At 42.2% G+C, this 19,452-nt stretch overlaps 1 protein-coding gene across 6 annotated transcripts in view; it reads right to left on the reverse strand.

Moving 5' to 3' along the window:
- Positions 1–1,617: 1,617 nt before the first annotated feature.
- RAPGEF6 (Rap guanine nucleotide exchange factor 6) overlaps positions 1,618–19,452 on the reverse strand; it is a 119,152-nt gene continuing 101,317 nt past the window's right edge. For 5 of the 6 annotated variants that reach the window (XM_082064046.1, XM_082064044.1, XM_082064045.1 and 2 more), the window contains 7 exons: positions 17,622–17,807; positions 16,251–16,385; positions 14,767–14,880; positions 12,301–12,526; positions 10,880–11,391; positions 7,251–7,562; positions 1,618–5,643 (listed from right to left, as the gene is read on the reverse strand). In XM_082064046.1, the coding sequence (XP_081920172.1) occupies positions 5,618–5,643; positions 7,251–7,562; positions 10,880–11,391; positions 12,301–12,526; positions 14,767–14,880; positions 16,251–16,385; positions 17,622–17,807 (1,511 nt within the window). In that variant the 3' untranslated portion in view covers positions 1,618–5,617. The remainder of the gene's footprint in view (positions 5,644–7,250; positions 7,563–10,879; positions 11,392–12,300; positions 12,527–14,766; positions 14,881–16,250; positions 16,386–17,621; positions 17,808–19,452) is intronic. The other variant, XM_082064048.1, reaches the window with a different exon arrangement.

Consider the following 19,452-nt stretch of genomic DNA (forward strand, 5'->3'; position numbering starts at 1 on the left):
CCGCACCTCATGGGTTTTGGGAGTCATGTTGTCCCCACAGCCACCGCCGAAGGTCCCGGAGCAGCCCACGGATGGAGAGCGATGGGCAAAACCCGAAATGTCGCCGCTGTCACCCTGAGGTCGATGGGTGCCGGCTGAGCATCGCGGGGACCGACCTGCTCCGGCAAGGCCTCGCTCAGCGCCTTTCACACGGGCCCCCACAAAAACGCAGCAATGCTGCCCTCTTGTGGCGGCTCCTGGTCCTTGTCCTTTTAGAACACGCAGAAAATGCCGTTTGCACCGGGGAAGCAAACGAGAACCTGCAGGCTTTTCTTGCCAGAGTGTACCCTTAGAGAAACAAAAATAAATGTATTTATCCATAAGGTTCCCATGTAGCTTACCTTTTGGATGAGCAGTAAATAAATAGAGAGAAAATGAAGTTAGAAGCTGGTACTGCTGCCCGATGCAGGTCGGGCTCCCCTCGCCCGTCACATCCACAGCACCATGGGCTGCCAGAGGCCTCCACCAGCCTGCAAAAATGTAGGGAAAAAGAGAATTGTCAGTTCTGTGGTTGCAGCCTCACTCCCTGCACAGGTCCATGTTCGTGTTCCCCAGCTCTAACAGTCTGCGAGACACAGTACGCAGCCCGGTGCCATTTTCTGCATCAGGCTTGGTCTCACCCTGATTCTTCTGGGCTGGGGCAGGGCCACAGGACCAGGGGAATGTTGTGAGTCCCTGTCCCTGTCCAAAGAGCCGCCCTACAGGTCAGTGGGACCCTTGGTGTCCCTGAGATGACTCTGTGTGTCACATCCCAGTGAGGGCTCCAGCACTGTGCTGGAAAGGATGGAGCTGCAGACAAATGGGGACACAGCAGCCAGGAACAGGGGACTTGGGGAGGGAGGGGAGGAGGGCGAGGGGCTGCCTAGAGCATCTGTGCAGGCAGGGAGGTGGCAGGAGGACCCGCAGGGATGGCAATGAGGACCATGGGGGTACAAAGCACTGAGTGATGGGCACTGCTGGGACACCAGCTCCCAATGCAGCAGCAGTGGCTCCTTCGCTCGCCTCCTGGTGCCCATTCCCCTGACCGCTGGGCTGGCTGTCCCCATGTCCCCAGCGTCCCAGCTGTTGCACAGCCAAGGGGACAAACACCAAACTCCGCTGGACCTCCTCTGATGCTGGTTTTGGACAGGGACCCAGGAGCACGTTGCCACCAAGCCCATCGCCTCCTCGCTGTGGGACTGGGGATGCAACACTGCTGGGGGTGCACACACCCCTCCAACCATGTGCTCTTCCAGCTGCTCCCCCACAGTGCAAGCTGAGATGGGGGGGGGCAAAGTCAAAACCTGAAGGGCCACCACTCACTGCCAGAAAAAACAACAAAAAAATCCACAAAATCTCAAAAAACCTCCCATCAACCAAAACCCCCCAACCAACCAACCAAAGACCCAAACAAAACAAACCACAAACCCCTCAAAATCCCCAAACAAACACAAAAACCCCCAGCACCACAAAAAACAGTGGTGCTCCTCGCCCAGCCCGGGATGAGCAGAGCTCCCGCCAGGCTCTGCCCGGCCCCACACCGACCGGGCTCCCGTTCTCCACCGTCTGCCAGGAAAAATACCTGCTGAAAACAAGTAATATATGTAGATTGTTTATTGATTCCAACATATTAATAGATTGGATAATAAACAGTACTTTTAAACATTCTCTTAACCAAAAATATAACAAATATTTACAATCACTCAGTAAAAATACAAAAAGCATACAGAGGCACTGTCTTTCTAAAAGACATAAGTGTAAGAGGTATCAAAAAATAGGAGACAAACATTGCTTGTTACAGAATACTTTACAATCACTGACTTGTGCAGTACAATTGCTATTGGAATATCATTACATCTGTGCAGTTTTGCCAATATGCTCACATATTTAGAATTTAATTAATACCAAGCTAAACTGCATTCCAGGTATATCAAAAATAAAGATAAAACAATAAAAAGCACAACATAAGCAAAAGCTGGGTTGGGAATTCAAGGTAGATTACCCTCTATACAAGCGTTCTAAAATATAATGTGTAAAGCTTTTCTAAAGAGAGAGTATCCCTTTTTTATTTTTTGTGAAGGCAGTGGGAAGTTTGTCCCTTAAAAATCTAATTCTAATGTTTTATAAAAATTTACGTGGCAGGTTCATGTTTCCACCGTTGTCTGCGATGCAGTGACTGGGGAGATGATGGCAAGAGGTTCTGCATCCCCGCTGAGGCCACACAGGCTCCTTCTGCAGGCGGCACCACTGAGGCTCAGCTCTTGGGGAAGGGCAAAGGCAAAGCAAACGAGCCAGGGAAGCAACACATGGTGAGCAAACAGCCACCCACTCCTGCACACGCACTCCGAAAAACACGTCCTGCAAACACCTGCAGACATCACCTTTCCATTGCTTTGTATACTCGGGAGATGAAACCAGGACTCGGGGGCTCAGCCATCTCATTTTGCCCTTTCTGCAACTGGAGAGGCCAATTAAAGTTTATAAAACTGCACTTCTTTTTTGGGGGGGAACTACTTGGAAGTTTAAGTTTTATAAAGCAGAATGAAATACTGTATGGTTAAGTCACAAAGAGCTGAAATCCATCTTTCACCCGCAAGTTGAGAGCAAAAACAGCGGGCAGTGAGCAAGCGGAGGTATGGCAGTGGAAGAACGTGACATGAGGCATTTTAACTGTTAATCAAAACCAGACCCCGAGTTCAAGGAACCCGGTGGAGGTACCAAGCCAGGAGTCTTGTGATGCAGAATACCTCACTTCAATCAAGCAGTGTACAACAGGTACTAACCACCATCCTGCTTCCATTTCCGTGACTGAAAAAAGGGATAATGTCTCTTCAAATCCATACCAGACACACTACATTTGGCTATCGGCCCCGATCAATGTGATCGGTTGATTTAAAAACAAACAAACAAACAAAAATCCCAGCAAGGACCAGCAGCGGCAAACCACACTGTGCGAGGCAGGAGAAGCAGAAGTAGTAGCTCATTGTCCATAGTTTATGCAGTGAGTTATTTACACCAGTTGTATTGGATATTAGGAAAATATGATTAGCAAGACTTCCATTCTAAAAACTTCCCAGTCTCTGGAAAGCCCTGCAGAACAGACGGATGCTGTTGATGTGCAAACACCACATTTCGATGGGTGATTTATTCAGCTGCTCTTATGGCTGCCAAAGACTCCGACCCCACTCCCGGAGCTTTAACGCCTCCCCGATGACAGTACGATCAGGTTTTTGGGGAAAAAGGGAGTCACTTTAGCAACAACCCCTTATCCCTTATACTTTTGCTCAACAGGCCGAAATAAGCTGCAGCTCAACACCCGAGGTCACGGGAACCGTACGATTTAATTTACCTGGCACAACACAGATGATTTTGATGATTTTTCTGACAAAACACAAGGCCTGTTGCGCATTCCACAGAGAAGTTAACAAGCAACTACAGTTGATGGTGGGACTGCAAGGACTTGGATTTATATCCCACAAAAATATCAGTTTAACACTTATATTATCAACATTACATGTGCTGAAAATAATTGCTCTGCCCTGCATTGCTTTGACACATTAATCTTAATTCATTAAGGCCTGTGCAGGTTCATTATATTCATTAAGGCCTCGAAAAAGCAAAATGCATTTATTATGATATACCTCAACTGATTTTTAAGATAATTTTTCAACCATTTGCTCCTCAGATACTTGTGCCAAAAAATTCCTACAGCCAGCCCATTACTTATGAACTCGGCATCCCTTCCTCAGCATCGCTGGCCATTTATGTCTCCCAAATTCCAATCAATTTGGGAAAGTTCCAGCCCCATGGTGATACTGAACCTGGCACTGCGACGACTGCAGCCTCAGGCTGGGTCACACAGTCACCCAGAGGCATCAGTCCCGAGCTGCTATGGGGAAAGCACATCAAAGGCTTTGGGTTGTTTTTGGTACTTGTGTCACTTTCAGAAAATGTTGCATTCACCTTGCACCCCCTGCACACATACAGAAAACAAACAAACAAACAACAACCAAACTTTAAAGCTCTTCACAACTGTGGATATAGAAATAATTTTTGAGGCACTGTAAAAATGACAAACATCTTCTTTCTAGCTTAGGCTGTAAACATCACAACAAAGATTTACAATTAAATGTTTAAATACATATTCACACATTCATGTCCAATTTTAACACTAGAATGGGGCATCATGTGCTAGAAGAAAGAAACTGCAGGTATTTCCAGTTTTACCCCTCTGCGCTCTGGCTGGCTAAGCGAAATCAAAGAAGCAATTTATTTGACCACGGTCAAACTAGAGTATCACGTTTCAATACCGGCTGCTTGTAAGTCAGAACTTCACTGACATTAAACACCACCAGGATTTTTACCTAGGATTTAAAACAACATGTTTTCAGATCATCTGTGTTTTCCAGATGAACACAACTGGGGTTTTTAAACCCATCATAAAATGCATTATATTCTTATATAAGCATTATGGCATTTAATCCAGTTTCACAAATTTTACTGTGAAATGAAGGTGATTTATAATTTTTTTAAGATAACCTTTGCACCCAAATCCTGCACAACTCTGGTAAAAGGCCAGAACACGTGGGATGATCTTAAAACCCACAACAGACAGTTTAGTTTTGGTTCGCAGCACCGCGCTTTGAACTCCGCAGGGCAAAACCTGGGGAAAGCTCTTCTGGGAAAGCTCCAGCCCCCCTCCCAGCTTCCCGCGAGCTCCGGCTTCCGCATTCCAAATGAATATTGTATAGGGGAGCAGAGCACCAACTATCGCCTTAGTTGGCTGGCAGCTAAAATACTCCAAAAATACCTGAGGGGCAGAGTGTTTTGCGGGGTCCGTGGAGGAACAGTGGGCGGCACGGCTGCCTGCCCGACACACGCCGCTCTGCAGGGCTTTGTGCTCTATTCACATCTAATCTAAAACCACTCTAAATCCATGTATTTCTTCACCGGGTGGTGTCCCATTTCTAGTTTTCTGTGTTTATTTTGAGAGCACAACAGTTTATGTGTAGCTAATTTACTATCACATTGACTAAACATTTATATTAGCCAACCAGAGCGCTCCCAACACAAATAAAGGAAATTCCCATCCAAAAAAATAAAAAATTAATAAATTATTTTCAGATACTTCAGCAATGTCCTTTGCTTTTGCCGGCATTTTGATATATTTTTTGAAGTTCATAAAATAACACTCTTAGACTTTTAATGGTCATGTAGAAAATAATGACGGTGGAAAGCTACCAAATGATTATATGGTATGATACAGAAGAACGCTTCCCAGTTTCAAGCGGTGCTGACAACTGGTCCTCCCAAATATGTGAAGCCTGGTCCATCTCCAGATACCGATGTCGGTATCCAGGTAGTCAGAACGCTCCTTGAAAATGGTTTCCTATTTCAAAGGCAGAAATAGCTTTTTGTTTTAGGCGGTGGTAGAGTGAAATAAGGTGGAGAGACGTGACCCGACGCGCCCCGTCCCGCCCGCGCCAGCGGCGGACGCAACGGCCGAGGTCAGTAGCAGCAAGTCGTTAGCGGTCGCTAACGGAACCGTGCAGTCCTTCTCACATCCCTCCCGCTGTGGTTTCCAGCAATAGCCCAACGGTTAGACTGCTGATACTTGTTCGTCTTCTGCAAAACAAGAAAAAAAAGAAAATTATTCCATCGATTCCCTGCCTGGGATGCAGGTACAGAACAGCACCCAGATATTTAATTACTGGTCTGTGAAGATTTCAGTACTTCATTGTTATGTTTTCACTGTCTTAATCATTGATCACAACATATTCAGTATCAACATTTATCAAATCCTCAAGTAGTCTGAGGCATTATAGTCATACAATAAAAATCTATCGCAAAACAGAAGATCCCAGCTCCTCCAAAAATTATTAGCATGCAGCTCCCAGTATCCCAAAAGCTACTGATTTGGGAGAACAGCCAGAAAATTACTTTCCAACATGCAGTGAGCATAGTATCGCAAATAAAATTAACCAAGCACTTTAAAAATAGTGTATCTAAAAGCGTATGGTTAAATTTAATTTAGAAAAATTTGGATTAAAATGTTTGAAGCAATTATTTCTTTATTCTTACATCAAAAACATCTAATGTCACAACTGAATTCATGCTGTGCGACTTTACATTTTACCGTTTGAATTGCAGTTCTAATATACATGTTAAATACTCTTTATATATTTTAAAGGGCCAAGATAGGATCATTTTGCATCAGGAATTGTTTTAATCTAAATCCACACTCATTTTAAGCCGGAATGAAATGGAAGGAAATGACCACACCGTTCTATTAATAATAAAAAAATGAGTTCACTAGCAAAGGGTACAGAGAGATCCCATCAGTGCAGAGGTACTGAAAGCAAATCAGCAGGTAAACAATTAAGCAGAAATTCCGCTAACTTGAAGTTAGTTTTGACACAACGTAAGAGCAGTCTTGTTCAGAAAAATCTCTTGCATTTTGGTCACCCGATACGTGCCATGCTTGGCAGCACTGGCTGTTGCTTCAAACAAGATCATGAAGAATTTAACTGGAAGAGACACTGTCAGGCCAAGTTGGGCTGAGAAGTCAGGTTTTATTAAATGCACTTTCCAGGACAGAGATTCTCTGTTATTTTGTTCAAGATTTTTAAACCCAGTCTCCAGAAATCTCTGTTGAGGCTTAAGGCAGCTTGATAGTAGCACATAAGAATACAAATGTGAAATGAGTTAAGAGTTGTACAACAACTCATCAATTCCAAATTACTCATTTTAGGTTATCATCCTGATGCCATCCTAAAAACAGCGAGACATCACTTAACCAACCCAGAGAGGCTGGAGCTTTTCTGCATGTCACTTATAGCCTGACAGTGTCCCTTAACGCCATTGTCACCACTGAGTGGGAACAGATTTAAAAAAGAAATTAAAAATAGTAGCTCCATGCTCTTAAGTGTCTCAGTTGTGCTTTGGGAGATCTCATATGTATATTCATATACAATTCAAAGTCTGATCGGTGTCAACATGCCTTTTTTAAAGGGAAAGCATTCTTTTTTTTTTAAACGTGTGTATACCATGCATACATGTATGCATGTGTATACAGCCATACAAACATATTCGCATATTTAGAGATTAATCAAGTGTTAATCTCCAGGAATGCCCAAGAGAAAGCCCAGAACATCGTTGTGAAGTAACCACTGCCCAGACCCGATTCACACAGCAGCTCACTCAACATCTCCCGAGCCAGGTGTTGCACATACCATCCTCTTCACTATCTGCGTCAGGCATATCTGCTAGTTTGGGGCTGGACGGCTGCCGACTATGCCACTGAGGCATCTTCGATGAAATACAGGCCACCGGTTCGCTACCGAGAGAAGCTGATGAAAGTCTAGAGAGGTCACTGTGCAGCATCTTTGACCTCTGCACTGCCACACTATAGTCGGGAGGTTTTAGGTGTGGGTGGTGGGGCGATCCTTCCTTTATGTCCGCTAAAGAAATCCCCATATATCCCGGAGGGGTGGGCGGTGGCTCCCTATACCTATCGTCCTTCTTAGGTGAGGTGACACAGTACACTGGCACGAGAAATAAGCAATGGAAATGTTAAAGAAGAAAAAACAAAGGAAACAAAACGTTAAAAAATCATGAAATGTTACAATGGAAAAAACAGAAACTGATAACAAAATGCAAATGCAGAAACACTGGTTATAACGACAGGAGCAGATATTTACGCTTTCATTTATGTTTTCTACTTATTTTAAGAAGTCAGAGCAGCAACAGAACCTGTGAACTCACTAGGCAAGATGCCAAAGGAGCAGAAACAAGACTAAAACCTTGCCTATGTTCAGTTTGCAGTTGCAGAACTGCTCGCTCCGTGGCGGGACACCGAGGAGCCGCCGGCCGGAGGGAGAGCCGGCACGGCAACGCCACCGGCTGCGGCCGCTCTCCCTTACGGGCTGGCAAACTGAAATGGAAGAAGTTAAGGCAACTAGCCCAAAGTTACTTTGCCCAGCGTGCAAGTATCCGATAGTAAGAACTGTTGGTTGACTTCAACAGCATCTACTTCATCATCCACCAGTGTCTTAACAGAAACACATTATAATACCACTGTATCAAATGCTGTGTATTAAGACATTAAACCATCCAATTAGCTATGCTACAGGGTGAAAAAAAAAACCAAACCAGAATCACATGAAACTGCTCCTGTGAGGCAAACCTTATATAGAGCCTGCATTCATTGTTTTGCATTTTCTAATAGTAAACAATAGCTTATCATGTCCACAGTTCTCTTCCCTGTCCATCAGCAGTTCAGCTCACATAGGCTCTCAAACCAAAATTTAACTTTTCTTAAAGCTTTCTCCCCTCCCACCCACCCACAGGCCTGGGGTTCATGTGCATGTTAAATTGGGCTTTTTCCATGTACATGTCGCAACAAGAGAGTTTCAAAGCTAGGGTAATTTTTTAAATCTATTAATTGAGAGAATTTGCATTCTTCTGTTGATACATTTTAACATGGATGCATGTTCAACACAGCTTCATTTATTTCAGCAACTGTAATATTATCTCAAAAGAATGTGAGTGAGTGAAAACAAGGGAGAATTTCTTCTTGTGTTGTGGACTTGTGAGACTCTGGGTGTTGGTATCAGAAATAAGAGCAAGTTCCTACCTGATGGCCTTGGTTCATGCTTGGGCTTATAGGAAAATAAAGCAAATTCACGTAATCTGGGTCTTTAGCAGATACACGTGAGTACAGGCAGAAATCTATACTGCTGATGTATAATAACCATTTTCATTTAACTAGCATTTAATTGCACCCCTATGAGAAAGCAGGGGAAGCGAAGGAAGCCTTCATCTCCCTGGAGGATGGGGAAGGGCTAGGTCCTCCCAGCAAACCCCAATCTTCAGTCTGTTGGATATGCAGGACTGACAGGGTGGGAATATTCTCCTTGAAAGGAAAAAGCTACAGGCTTCCTAGAGCCAATATCCAGCCTACTGCAACAATGGAAGTGGGAATAATGTGCCCTTTTGTAAAGTTCCAATTCATAATATTTTAGGAATTCTAACAGATAACATTCTAAGAGCATTAAACATCCACAGCATTAAGCGTCTGTAATTTCTGTTGCCCACTCACAGCCTCAGGTTACAAAAACCCTTCACAAGGAATCTCCTACCCAAGCACCTGACTACTCGAATATTGACTTCGTAAGGAAAACAGGGTGAAATTCCACACAGTGGCTAAGGGAAATGTAACTAAAAGGCAACAATACAAATTTTTATTAATACTATAGGTAAAAGTAATGGGAAAGCTTGTCTCTTTGGATGTACAGCAATGGCACATCACCTCTCCACACCTTCTCTTCTTGTAAAGCAAAGGTTGCAGCAAGAAACGCTTGGTGTTGCAGAGGGTAGAAACGCGCCTGAAGTTCTGAAGCCATCGCAATTATGGCTTCTCCCTTGACCACATTCTGCCATCAGTATGTGGGCAGTGTCTTTCCAGCTCTGTTTTAAAGGTTTCGGCCAAGAGAGCTTCTGCCAATTGTTGGGGGGGACTGTTCAACACCAGCGCTCATTAAGCAAATGAACTGAAGATTCTTGTTTTGTTTACAATACTCCGAAATCATGGAGTCATTACAGACTCTGGCAACAAGCTGTTTGTAGAGAATAAGCAAATGGTGATATAAAGTGAAAATACCTTTGGCATATTGTATGATGGTGAATGGTTAACAGATTCACATTTGTAAACCAGGAATTATATCCACCTATATCAGATATTTGCTTAAGGAGACATAAGCATACCCTGCTGAAGCATGTTGCTGAGTCTTTCTTACCACTGTGCTATGACTGCACAAGGGAGGAAAGCTATACGGTGCAGTGTGTAAATAACATTAAAATAAAGGGGAAGAGCTGTGAGCAAAGATGGCATGTACTGAAGAGCTAACACACCGTCTCCTAAAAGAGCTCAGAGGCTCAGGAGCAGCTTTGAAAGCTGCAAGGGCAGAGCACAGGCACAGGAGCAAGCAAGTTTTCTGCAAGGCTGCACCACGCTGCCTTTCTTCTGCAAAGGCAAAGAGTAGGAACGCAATCCAAGACCTCCAGCCTACGTGTGATGTTTATTCAGGCAATTATCTTTGATAACATAAACGCCTCTAGCAATCTAGTCAGTAACTAAACTGCATTTCAGCTGCACCCCCAACTTAGTTCAGAAAGCTTTGCACTCTGTGTTTTATCTTGTTCTTAACCCAGCTCCTTTAGTTTTAGTAGGATAGGGAAAGAACATCTTGCTCGGTAGAACTATGCAAAGACATAAGTTTTTCTCCTTTCATACAGAGCCAAACTGCAGTTGTATAACAAATAAATGGCAGTTTAGCACAGCAAAGATAGGAAGGGAATCTGCTTTCCCCTTGAGCTTCCCGAGCCCAAACCCTGTGCACCAGCTCCAGAGAGCGGGAAGAGCTCTGTACTGCTTGGTCATGCTTTTCCCTCTCAGGTGCTTGAAAAGTCTGTATTATATGGACTTCAAGAAGCCATGATGGTTGCTTCTTGCCAGAGGAACATCTACAGTGATGTAGATTCCAAAATCTATGACAATTCCAAAATAGTCCAAAAAATAAAATGTCATACTACTGAGAGGAACTGGCCTGACATTTTCATGGAGACAGTTCTCGTGCAGCCCCATACAGTGACTGGGAAGCATGCTAGTGTATTATTTCAGTTTTCCTAGTGAAAGAGAAGCTGAAAACACAGTCTGTGCAGTGTTCTGATTAAAAGCACATGTAAAGCTGCATTTAACATGCCATCGAGCCCCCAGACCTACTGATGTCATTTCTCAACAACTTAATATTAAAATGAAAAACAGAGGTAGAAGCTTCCACAAGCTGCTGGCTTGGCTTACCTATCAGGCCTTTTTCTGTACTTGAAGTAACAGTTTTATAAGTTGTATCAGTGCCTGGTTTAGAGTCCAAAACCTCCGTCTGCTCTGCTGTAGAGTTCTCCAGCCCCCTTCGCTTAATTGTCCCATAGTTTGTCTCGTAGGTGTCCGACAAGGAGCTAGAGGAGGCCCAGCTCTGCCGAGACTGATCCAGCTCCACGCTGGCTTTCGACTGCCTGTTGGTTTTGGAAAAGGCGTCAGAATACAAATAAGCCTCTTCGGAGTAACAGTTTGTGGGATCGACTTCAGCTATAGGTCCATCCAGCTGGGTGTGACGGTAAGAATTGAGGAGATCCCAGCTCTTCTGGTTGGGGATATTCTGGAAGTTGTCATGAGAACTACTTGAGCATGAAGTCCAGCTTCCCCGGCCGCTGTCTGCTGCCTCTACCGTGATGTGCTCGTGGGAGATCTCCTCGTTGCTCATGGAGGATGTGAAAGCCATCCCTCTGATAAGAGCAGGCCTAGTGATTGACCAACTACATTTGAAAGCAACAGAAAGCAGAAAAAAAATATAAAATTAACTAGCTTTTAAAATAAGAGTGATGTATTCAGAGACAATTATCTGGTTTTAAAGGCAAATAATCTCTGGTTTTGGAACAGGTACACAGCCAGGTCAAGGCACATGGGAGCACTTCCAAGAGACGCTGTTATTCCTGACTCATTACTGCACATGGCAGAAGGGAAGTTATTCCCAAGGAAATAACAAGTCTGCAACGGGCATTACAAGCTTGACCCCAGATCCATAAAAATCTGGTCCACAGTGGCTTTCCTCTATCAACCACAGCGAGATGGTATCTGAACAGCAAGCAGAGGAGTAATGACCTCTTTGTTTCAGACTACTACCACCTTTTTCTTTGCATTTATAAACTAAAACCAAAATAAATATTTAGAATAAAAACCAATCCCTTCACTGGCAGCAACTGGAAGTTATTTAGACAGAGGGGCAGTAGTCATATTTCAAGACTATTAAGAAATATTGGACACAAATAACATTTGTGGGAATGATCTGGAGTGACACATGCTGAAACTCCAGCACAAAATTTCTTGTTTAAAGAAATGGCTCTAAAAGCTCTAATTGCTGTCAATACATAACTAAGGGGTGGAAAAAAATCAAGCCAGTTTTGCCTGAATGTAGAATACATGAAGTTACAATTGCTAGACTTAAGTCTCAACTATTTCTGGTTAACAACTGCATGGACAGCACAACATTAAAATTCAACACTATCCCTCAGCAGTTTACTGACATGTTGTGAAATCGAGGAACATTTCTTAGACACACGCAAACAACTTTTGTTCCCCCTTGCTTTTCCATTTTATAAATTCTAGCATAAAAACTGCTTTCTTCCCTCCAAAACCCACTGAAACCAAAACCAGTTGTGTCTTACCCTGGGCATGACTGGCCATAATCAGCCAGAGGCTGAGGATGCTCTTTTCTCTCTGCGCCCCCCGAATCCACCACAATGAGCGACTGGGACAAGCTCCTCTCGTCCTGCAGCGCTGCCGACATCGAGTCCACCGAGCAGTTGCTCACGATGCTGGAGCGGGATGAAATCTCACTGTGGCTGGAGTCTGAGAAGTTATCAGACTTAGTGGAAGGTATGAGGGCATAGCCTAAAGGACAGGATAAGAGAACCTCTTGGTCAGCGAGTAATTTGGGCTTACTAGGTGAGACAACGAAGTATTAACAGGCACATTTCAGTGAGGATATTTAGAAGAAGAAACAATCAAACCCTGTTTGCGCACAACTGGTCTGCCAAAGTTTTTAGGGTACTAAAGCTTTTAGCATCTATCATTTATTAATGCAAGTCTGGTGACACCAATAATCCACCTGCAACTCCACTACCCTCCAGATCAGAAGATTAATCCTGTGTAAACAGAATTGACATTTGCAGTATGAACAGTGGGTGGACAGATCAGGTCTTCCTGATTCTGCCAGCACCGAGTCCTCTCATATAAACGCAGTGCGCTTTCCACCATCCCTCTGCCCTGCTCTCATGTGAGACTCGAAAAGACTTTGGCAGTGGACGAGGAGATGCTGACTAAGGTAAAAGCCAGCTATTAGCACTCAGGGATTAGCCATATGGCCCACTTCAGGTTTATTATCTGTTCCAAATTTAACAGATCAGGAAGCAAAAGCAGAAAACACAACTTTGGCAGGAGCTGGACAAGCCACCGGCGTCGCTCCCGCAGAAGGGAAACAGCTGAAGACCTCACCAGCTTCAGAGCAGTCGTGTGTTGTTCCCCTCTATCTGAGGGCAAAAGGTCTTTTACTGACTGTGGTGGTGTTTGGTTTTGTTTCTTTGTGTTTTTTCTTTGTGTTTTTTTTGTTTTGTTTTGTTTTTTTCTTTGTTTTTATTTAAATATTTTTTCTTTAAATTCCCAGTGGGCTTCTCTATAGCAAATTTACTGCATGTCAGGGAAGATACCCCTGCCTTCGCTGAGAGAAAACAGTCTATGATATGCCTTACATTATGCCCATGAAGCTATAATATTAGAACCTTTATTTGAAAATACTGGATCATCAACTCTGCTTCACGTACAGACAAACAAGCATGGTCTGTCTTTACAGAAGACCATATTAATACACTGTTGACACACCCCTCAAATGAGCATTTTTCCCAAATTCCTGTCATTCACTCAATTTCTTACTTCATTTCTACCTACATATGCTTTTGAGCTGGACTGTCATATATTTACACCAATTGGCTGAAAATGTGAAGCAATCAGGCAGTGTAGAAGCCACGCCAGTGATACACACAACTTAATACGGATGACTGATGCCATCAAGTCTGTAAAAAAATACAAAGGTCATATAATACGGCATGTAGAGCCACTGGCATACGTGCCACTAAGCATACAGCTCATAAATTGAGAGATTTCACAGCTTAAGCTGGATTATTGCTGTAAGCAATGCTGTGAGCATTAAATATCAATACTATCAAGCTAAGAACACAACTGTACTGCAGCAAGTAATGTTCTCACAGTGCATCTTAATTATTAAGATGTTCTCTTCAAGAACTTCAAAGATCTGGACAGCAAAAGGCCTCTTCTTCATTAAAGAGATTAACACTATCTGAAAGCTGAGGCATTAAATAATGGCATACGTATGCAGACTAAATGCAAGTCTTTGCTGGGCTGAAAAGGTTAAAGAAGATGTAACCAATGCAAATATACACCAACTGGAAGTGAGCATTTGATTTACATCATATGAGGGACTATCTAGAGCCTAATTAAGAGAATGTTGCAGAACTTACTGTTTCACTGGCATTTGCAAAACACTAAGTAACAGAACTGTCACTGTACCTGTTCCTTGATTTTCTAAACTTCACATTACTGTCTTCACTGCACTGTAAGGGTGATTAGCTACACATAACTGACACAAATATCTGGAAGGGAAGCACACTGAACAGCTTAAACATATCAAAGAATAATGCTAAAATAACTTAGACAATATTGGTATATCTGACACAAAGCGGACATCACAATCTTTATTCTAAAAATACATCATATCGTCTTCCTTCTCCTTCTAGACTTCATGCACAGGCAGTAAGATGTCCACAGACTGCTGTTGCTACAGACACTTGCTGTACTCAGAGCATCACTGTCTTTCTCCTTTTGGTTTTCACTCCCTTCCGAGGCTTCAACGTGCTCTGGTTCCCTTTTTGCAGTAAAAGCTGTTCTTTCCCTGGAGAAGCTTCTTTCCCTAAGTCTTCTAAACCGGAGTCCCATCGTTCTCCTGTGCTCAGCTTCTGCCTTTTCACTCTCATTCTCTCTTTCTCCCTTTTCACTTATGTCAGAACTGTCTCTTGCTTTGACAATCATCCAAATTTTCTTTTGTAAATAAGCCCCACCTATTCCGTAGCTGCGTTGTCCACTGTTCTTGTTGCTGGTTTCGCTGGCGAGTGATGAGGAAGAGCCAGAGAGATTCATCTGACTGCAGTTATCGGACCTTTGGATGTTACCAACTACAATAAAGTACAGACAGGCAGATCTTGGTAACTGATGAGATCAATCACAGCAAAAATAACATGCTGATTTTAAAACAATTTTTTTTTTCAATCCTATTTGCATATCACTTGGGTATAGCTCAAAAGAAAATGAAATCTAAGATCAAGTGGAACATGTTCATGCCTATAATTATATCTTTCAGCTGTCTGTGAAGCACCTAATTTTAGTTCAATGAGCCATTAACACAACACACAAGGTAGGGATCACCCTAGTCAAATTAGATCAGTGCTAAAAATACGCTGAAAGCAAGTTGAATTAATGAAATAATCCCAAAGAACAAAGTATTCTTTTCAAAGAGCAAGATGAAAGTTAACAAAAATAACATGTTTATAAGCAATGCTCAAAACTCTCAGTGGAGCCAAGTTTGGCAACACAAGTAATTAAGCTTCTTATACAGATGCTGTGTTTAAGTAAAGAAGTGGCATTCTCCTAAAGGAAACAGGATCTTGTGAAGGCAGAAGTGGAGAGAGGAGCATGATCTCCCACTGAAAGGGTGAGAAGATGCAGAAAGTCGCCGTGCGGTGCCATGCGAATCCCTCAGTGAGTCAAAGCAGCACAGAAGGGAGGGAGAGACGCCTTACACCGTCCAACACCGACCGCACCGGCTGACTACAAAGTGGTGTTAAAGAGATTTCAAATGAATTCCCATCCAAGGTTGACTAATGATGAAGTGATGCGGGTCTTTTAAGATGAAGACATCAAAAATTAAGGGATTCTCAGGGCATCATGAAAGACAGGGATGTATACAAAGCCCTGTGCATAAGAACAAAATATATGAATAGTGACTTGAGGATTTGGATGCACTATTTTTGCAGCCACCAAACCTTGTGTTCTGGAGAACTATGACAGCATTTTATCTCCAGCTCCATCTAATCAGCCAATATTCCAGCTACCTGAGGCAAAAACATAAGATGCCTCAACAGCCACAGTTCCTGCGCAATGCTGTCGTCTTCAAGAAATCCCCGGGTTTCCAAATCCCATTTGTATAACCGGCCACCTAAATGCGAACTGACACACTGGCAGGTGTCAGCACTTAAGATCTACTGGGAATTCTGTCAGTACTTAAGCAGTTTTTAGATAAACACCTGTTCCCCTTTCTAAACAGGTAACTTTCAAAGCCAAAACATATAAATACATTGAAAATCTACGTCTATTCTTAGACATGATTCTGTTCTTGACATGAAGATTCTAAACTACTATTTCTCTTACATGTCATAACCAACAAATATTCCTGCTACTGCCCACTCTGGTTTTAGTCCAACCCAGGCAGGGGTTCCCAAGAGGGATGCTGACCTGCGCCCCAGGACCGTCCCCGCAGCTCACGTACCTTTGCGTGGAGAGCCCTGAGGAGAAGCAGGGGGGCTGGAATGCAAAGACGATGCCATGGACATGGTGTCATCCGCTTGTTTCTTACTACTTACTTCCTCCGATAAGCTTAATGACTTCTGTGGGGAGCCTGTACCTACCAAAACAACAGAATCACTTACTGCATGTTATTCTTCTTTCAAGTTAGTGATATCTGTGTAAACTACAAATGACACCATGTTAAACAACCACTGGAGTATTCAGCAAAGAGAGGAGCAGATGCTCAGATGAATTCTACACGTGGAGGCAGCCTGCATTTAAAATTTAAAACTACTTCTGTCACAGTCAACAAGTCAGTTCAAGATCTTCTGAATCAGGACCTTTCAAATCAGCACTTAGGAAGTTCAGCAAAACCTTTGTGCCACTGTACTTCGCAAACTGATAATTTGGTATTTCTTGTTCACTTTACAGAGGACACAGTGCTGAGAGGTTAATTTAAGTTCTGAATAGCTTGTTAGATTAACACGTAACACAGGAATGAAGGAACACCTCTCAGCAAAGCTGCTGGAACACAGCAAGTTGCACAGGCTTTTGAGAGGAGACTTGAAATAAATACTAACTGGAAACATTATTTTATATGCTGCAATATACTGTTTTCTGAAGCTATTTTAATAGATATTGATGCTGAGTATATCACAGAATCATTTCATATAATTCACTGACTGCAACTAACACTATTTAATAACCCACAACTGTAGCTTTCAAATGACACAACAGTTATGCAAACAGGACAAAAGTATTTTAATACCTAATACTGCTTTGCAACTAGCCAATATGGAGACATGAAAAAACTGATGCTCACTAGGAGCAACATGTTGCTTCACTTGACAATAATATTGTTATAATGGTGTTCTGAAGTTAAAATAATAGATGTCTGTGATTTGTTTCAATGATTTCACCAAAATATTTAATACTTCATTTTGTCAGGTAAGCAAACAAGCAATGTTGTTCTCCTCCATGCATGCAAGATACCTTTAGAATGCAGAAATACACAGTAAAAGACTTAACACCCTACATCTGATCGGTTCAAGAGAGATATTAGTATCACTTTGATTAGAACGTGCTCTTTCGTTCAAGAAAAAAAAAATTAAGAGTATATTTGGAGACAGTGCTTTGCTATTAGCTGTTTTAAGAAAAGTTATTAAAGACTGTGCAAATGACTAAGTACATGGCACACTCCTTTAAAACACAGTAACATGCTTCAGCTTTTAAAGGGAACGAAGTAAATGAAGCCCAGTGGTATCTCAAATGCTCCACCCAGCTACAAGCAGCTCCTCCCTCTTATTTACTTGATCCATAAAACTCTCCAGACAGGTGAACTGAAGATACTCACTGAATGTGACATGATCCTTTGTCAGCCCCTTTTTTCTACTGGGGTATAAATTCACAGTCGGAACCTGAAGAACTTGACTCATCCTGTTTTGCTGATGGGCTTTAGTGCTTTGGCCAATTGATCTCATGGGTACTGGAGACATTTCTGAGGATTTCGCTCCTCTTCTTTCACTTAAATTCTTTGTCACTGTTATGAGAAAATGGCATATAAATATCTTGGACTGTGAACTGCAGGATTCTAACAGTCATTTGAGTACTCCCCTCCAGACAAAGCCACCATGGCATGAAGTAGATAAAACATATTTGAAACTATTTCTATTCCAAACACACCTATCTTGTTACACTGAAGAGGCTGTTATGTAAAATGGCATTAAAAAAAACTCGTGTCTTTAAAGTTTCTTAAACGTGCTTTATCAAAAGACAAAAATTATGATTTAAAGTCCACATTGTAGACATTTGTACATAAAGTGCTAAAGCATAAAGGCATCTCCTTCAAAATTAGTTTTCTTTTTTGAGGTTTATGAAAAAAATGACTTGATTTGCTTAACTACCTGGAGTAAAACATTACATACATATTCCCTAGTTTTACTTCCAAGTATCTATGGCTAGCACTGTGGAAACAAGGTTTTAAATGATCTATTAAAAACAATTGAAAAACAACCTGATAGCATTTATGTTTGTCTCCCGGGCATACTATGGCCACCTGCTATGTTTGCACAGAGACCATCTATCAAGAGCTCATCCTGACATGCTTTAATTATTTTTTTGGCATGGGGAGCAAAGCACAAAAGCAAAGCAGTGTCACCTCTAAGCAGAAACTTTCTGTGCTATTACGTATCTGGATGAACACGGCACAAGGTGAACACCTCTGCTAGCAATGCATGGTGCTGTACCTATTTCTAGTCAGAGCTACCTGTGATTTCTGGCGACCTCAAGCACAAGACCGGTGTGAATACACAGAATTTAAAATTTTTAAAAAGGGAATCAAGTATGGCCATTTTCAAGGTTCCTACATCAGTGTTATTTAAAAGGAAATGTTAAAAAAAATCACATAGGAAGGCACCTTATGAAATAACAAGGATTTGCATTCTTAATATTGAATAACAGAAAGGGTGTAACACTTTCTCTTCAAAATGCCATCTCCTAGTCATGCTTTTAACTTACCTCGTCAGAGACAAAACAGTATTTGAGGACAAAAGGTCTTAAAATTCTACATTTGGACAACAGACAAGCGTCAAACATAATTTTGATGAGCCTGGTTGCTACTCTTCCATTTCGAAACAAACCTGCCTTTCAAGCAAGTGAAAATTTCTAAAGATCAAAATAGAAAGTATTTACCATTTCTCATTTTTAAATAAGAATTTCCTGAACTGTGTAAGACAGCAGGTTAGGTAACGCTTTGTTTAGTTAGACAGTTGCACTGGAGTTCCAACTGATGAAAACCATCCTGCTGTAGCCCTCAATTCTTGACGGTCAAGCCACGGCAATCCCATCAGTCAATATTGACCTAACTTCTCCTTCTCAACAATCTTCATTTATTCAAAGCTGTAATCCATTGCAGTTTCTATATTGATTTTGTCTCTTTTCATTTTCTTGCTGTTCATATGGTAAATGTTACTTTTATCCTTCCTAATTCTGTACAAGGACAACAGGGCAAGAATAGAGCTGATGTACTATTGAATTTCCTTCCAGGCTGATGAAAAGACACACTGTTTAAGAACTATAGGTCAAAATACAAAACATCACTGCAGTTTCTGAGCTCAACCAAGATCAGAAGATAAATGCTGGTTTGCTGAAACTATCACTACATGAACTGACAAACACACACTTAT

The sequence above is a fragment of the Streptopelia decaocto genome (assembly GCF_964273445.1).
Source record: "Streptopelia decaocto genome assembly, chromosome: 12".
NCBI classification, from domain to species: Eukaryota; Metazoa; Chordata; class Aves; order Columbiformes; family Columbidae; genus Streptopelia; species Streptopelia decaocto.